At 57.8% G+C, this 756-nt stretch overlaps 1 protein-coding gene across 1 annotated transcript; it reads left to right on the top strand.

Moving 5' to 3' along the window:
• The first annotated feature begins 233 nt into the window (after positions 1-233).
• Positions 234-658, top strand: LOC121340623 (serine palmitoyltransferase small subunit B-like). The gene has a single exon (XM_041413493.1). The coding sequence runs from the start codon at positions 234-236 to the stop codon at positions 468-470; it is 237 nt and encodes a 78-aa protein (XP_041269427.1). The 3' UTR covers positions 471-658.
• Positions 659-756: the final 98 nt, after the last annotated feature.

Raw genomic sequence — 756 nt, 5'->3', positions numbered from 1 at the left:
CTTGGACACTTCCAGGGTTGGATCAGCTTTTCTGGAAAGTGGGAATGCCCAGCTGATGCAACTCCAATAACTGAGCAGCAGCTGCAGAACCCAACAGCTCCCTTTGGTCCAGAGGAGCTGGTGGCACTGACACCTCAGAGAAGGACTTTGTGTAGCGCTTCCACGGGATACCCCCGCTGTAATCCCAATTTCCCTGTCATTCCAGGTGCTCTCCAACCCCCCTGGAGCTGAAGATGGACGTGAAGAGGGTGAAGGACTACCTGTACTGGCTGTACTACCAGTACCAGCTGGTGACGTGCAGCTACGTGCTGGAGCCCTGGGAGCAGTCCATGTTCCACACCATCACGGTCACCGTGCTGGCCATGGTGGTGTACACCGCCTACGTCTTCGTGCCCATCCACGTCCGCCTGGCCTTGCAATTCTTCTCCCAGATCTTCGGGCCCCAGCCCGAGAGCGCCGTGCTGAACTGAGCCGGGCCCAGCCGGGCCCAGCGGCTCTGTGAAATGGTTCACGTTGAGGTTTGGCTCTTAGGAAAACCCTGCTTGCTTCACCTCCAGGGCTGGAGAGCAGAGCGAGGCACCGAGCCCTGTCCCTTGAACACTCTGGGAATGGCACACAGCTCCTGGAATGGCACAGGATGCACGCAGCTCCCACCTCCAGCAGCAAACCCCGTTTCCTATTTCGTTCTTGCTCAGCCAGTGTCTTTCCCAGCGCTGCTTTAGGATCTGATGCTTTGAGGGACAGCAAAGTTCTGCT

The sequence above is a fragment of the Onychostruthus taczanowskii genome, unplaced genomic scaffold (assembly GCF_017590055.1).
Source record: "Onychostruthus taczanowskii isolate IOZ18803 unplaced genomic scaffold, ASM1759005v1 scaffold4184, whole genome shotgun sequence".
Lineage (NCBI taxonomy): Eukaryota > Metazoa > Chordata > Aves > Passeriformes > Passeridae > Onychostruthus > Onychostruthus taczanowskii.
The sequence above is the reverse complement of the archived record's forward strand: the minus strand, read 5'-3'. Positions and strand labels throughout refer to the sequence as shown.

Coding starts and splice junctions, on each gene's coding strand:
- LOC121340623 (XM_041413493.1), top strand. CDS start 234: ATGGACGTGAAGAGGGTGAAGGACTACCTGTACTGGCTGTACTACCAG.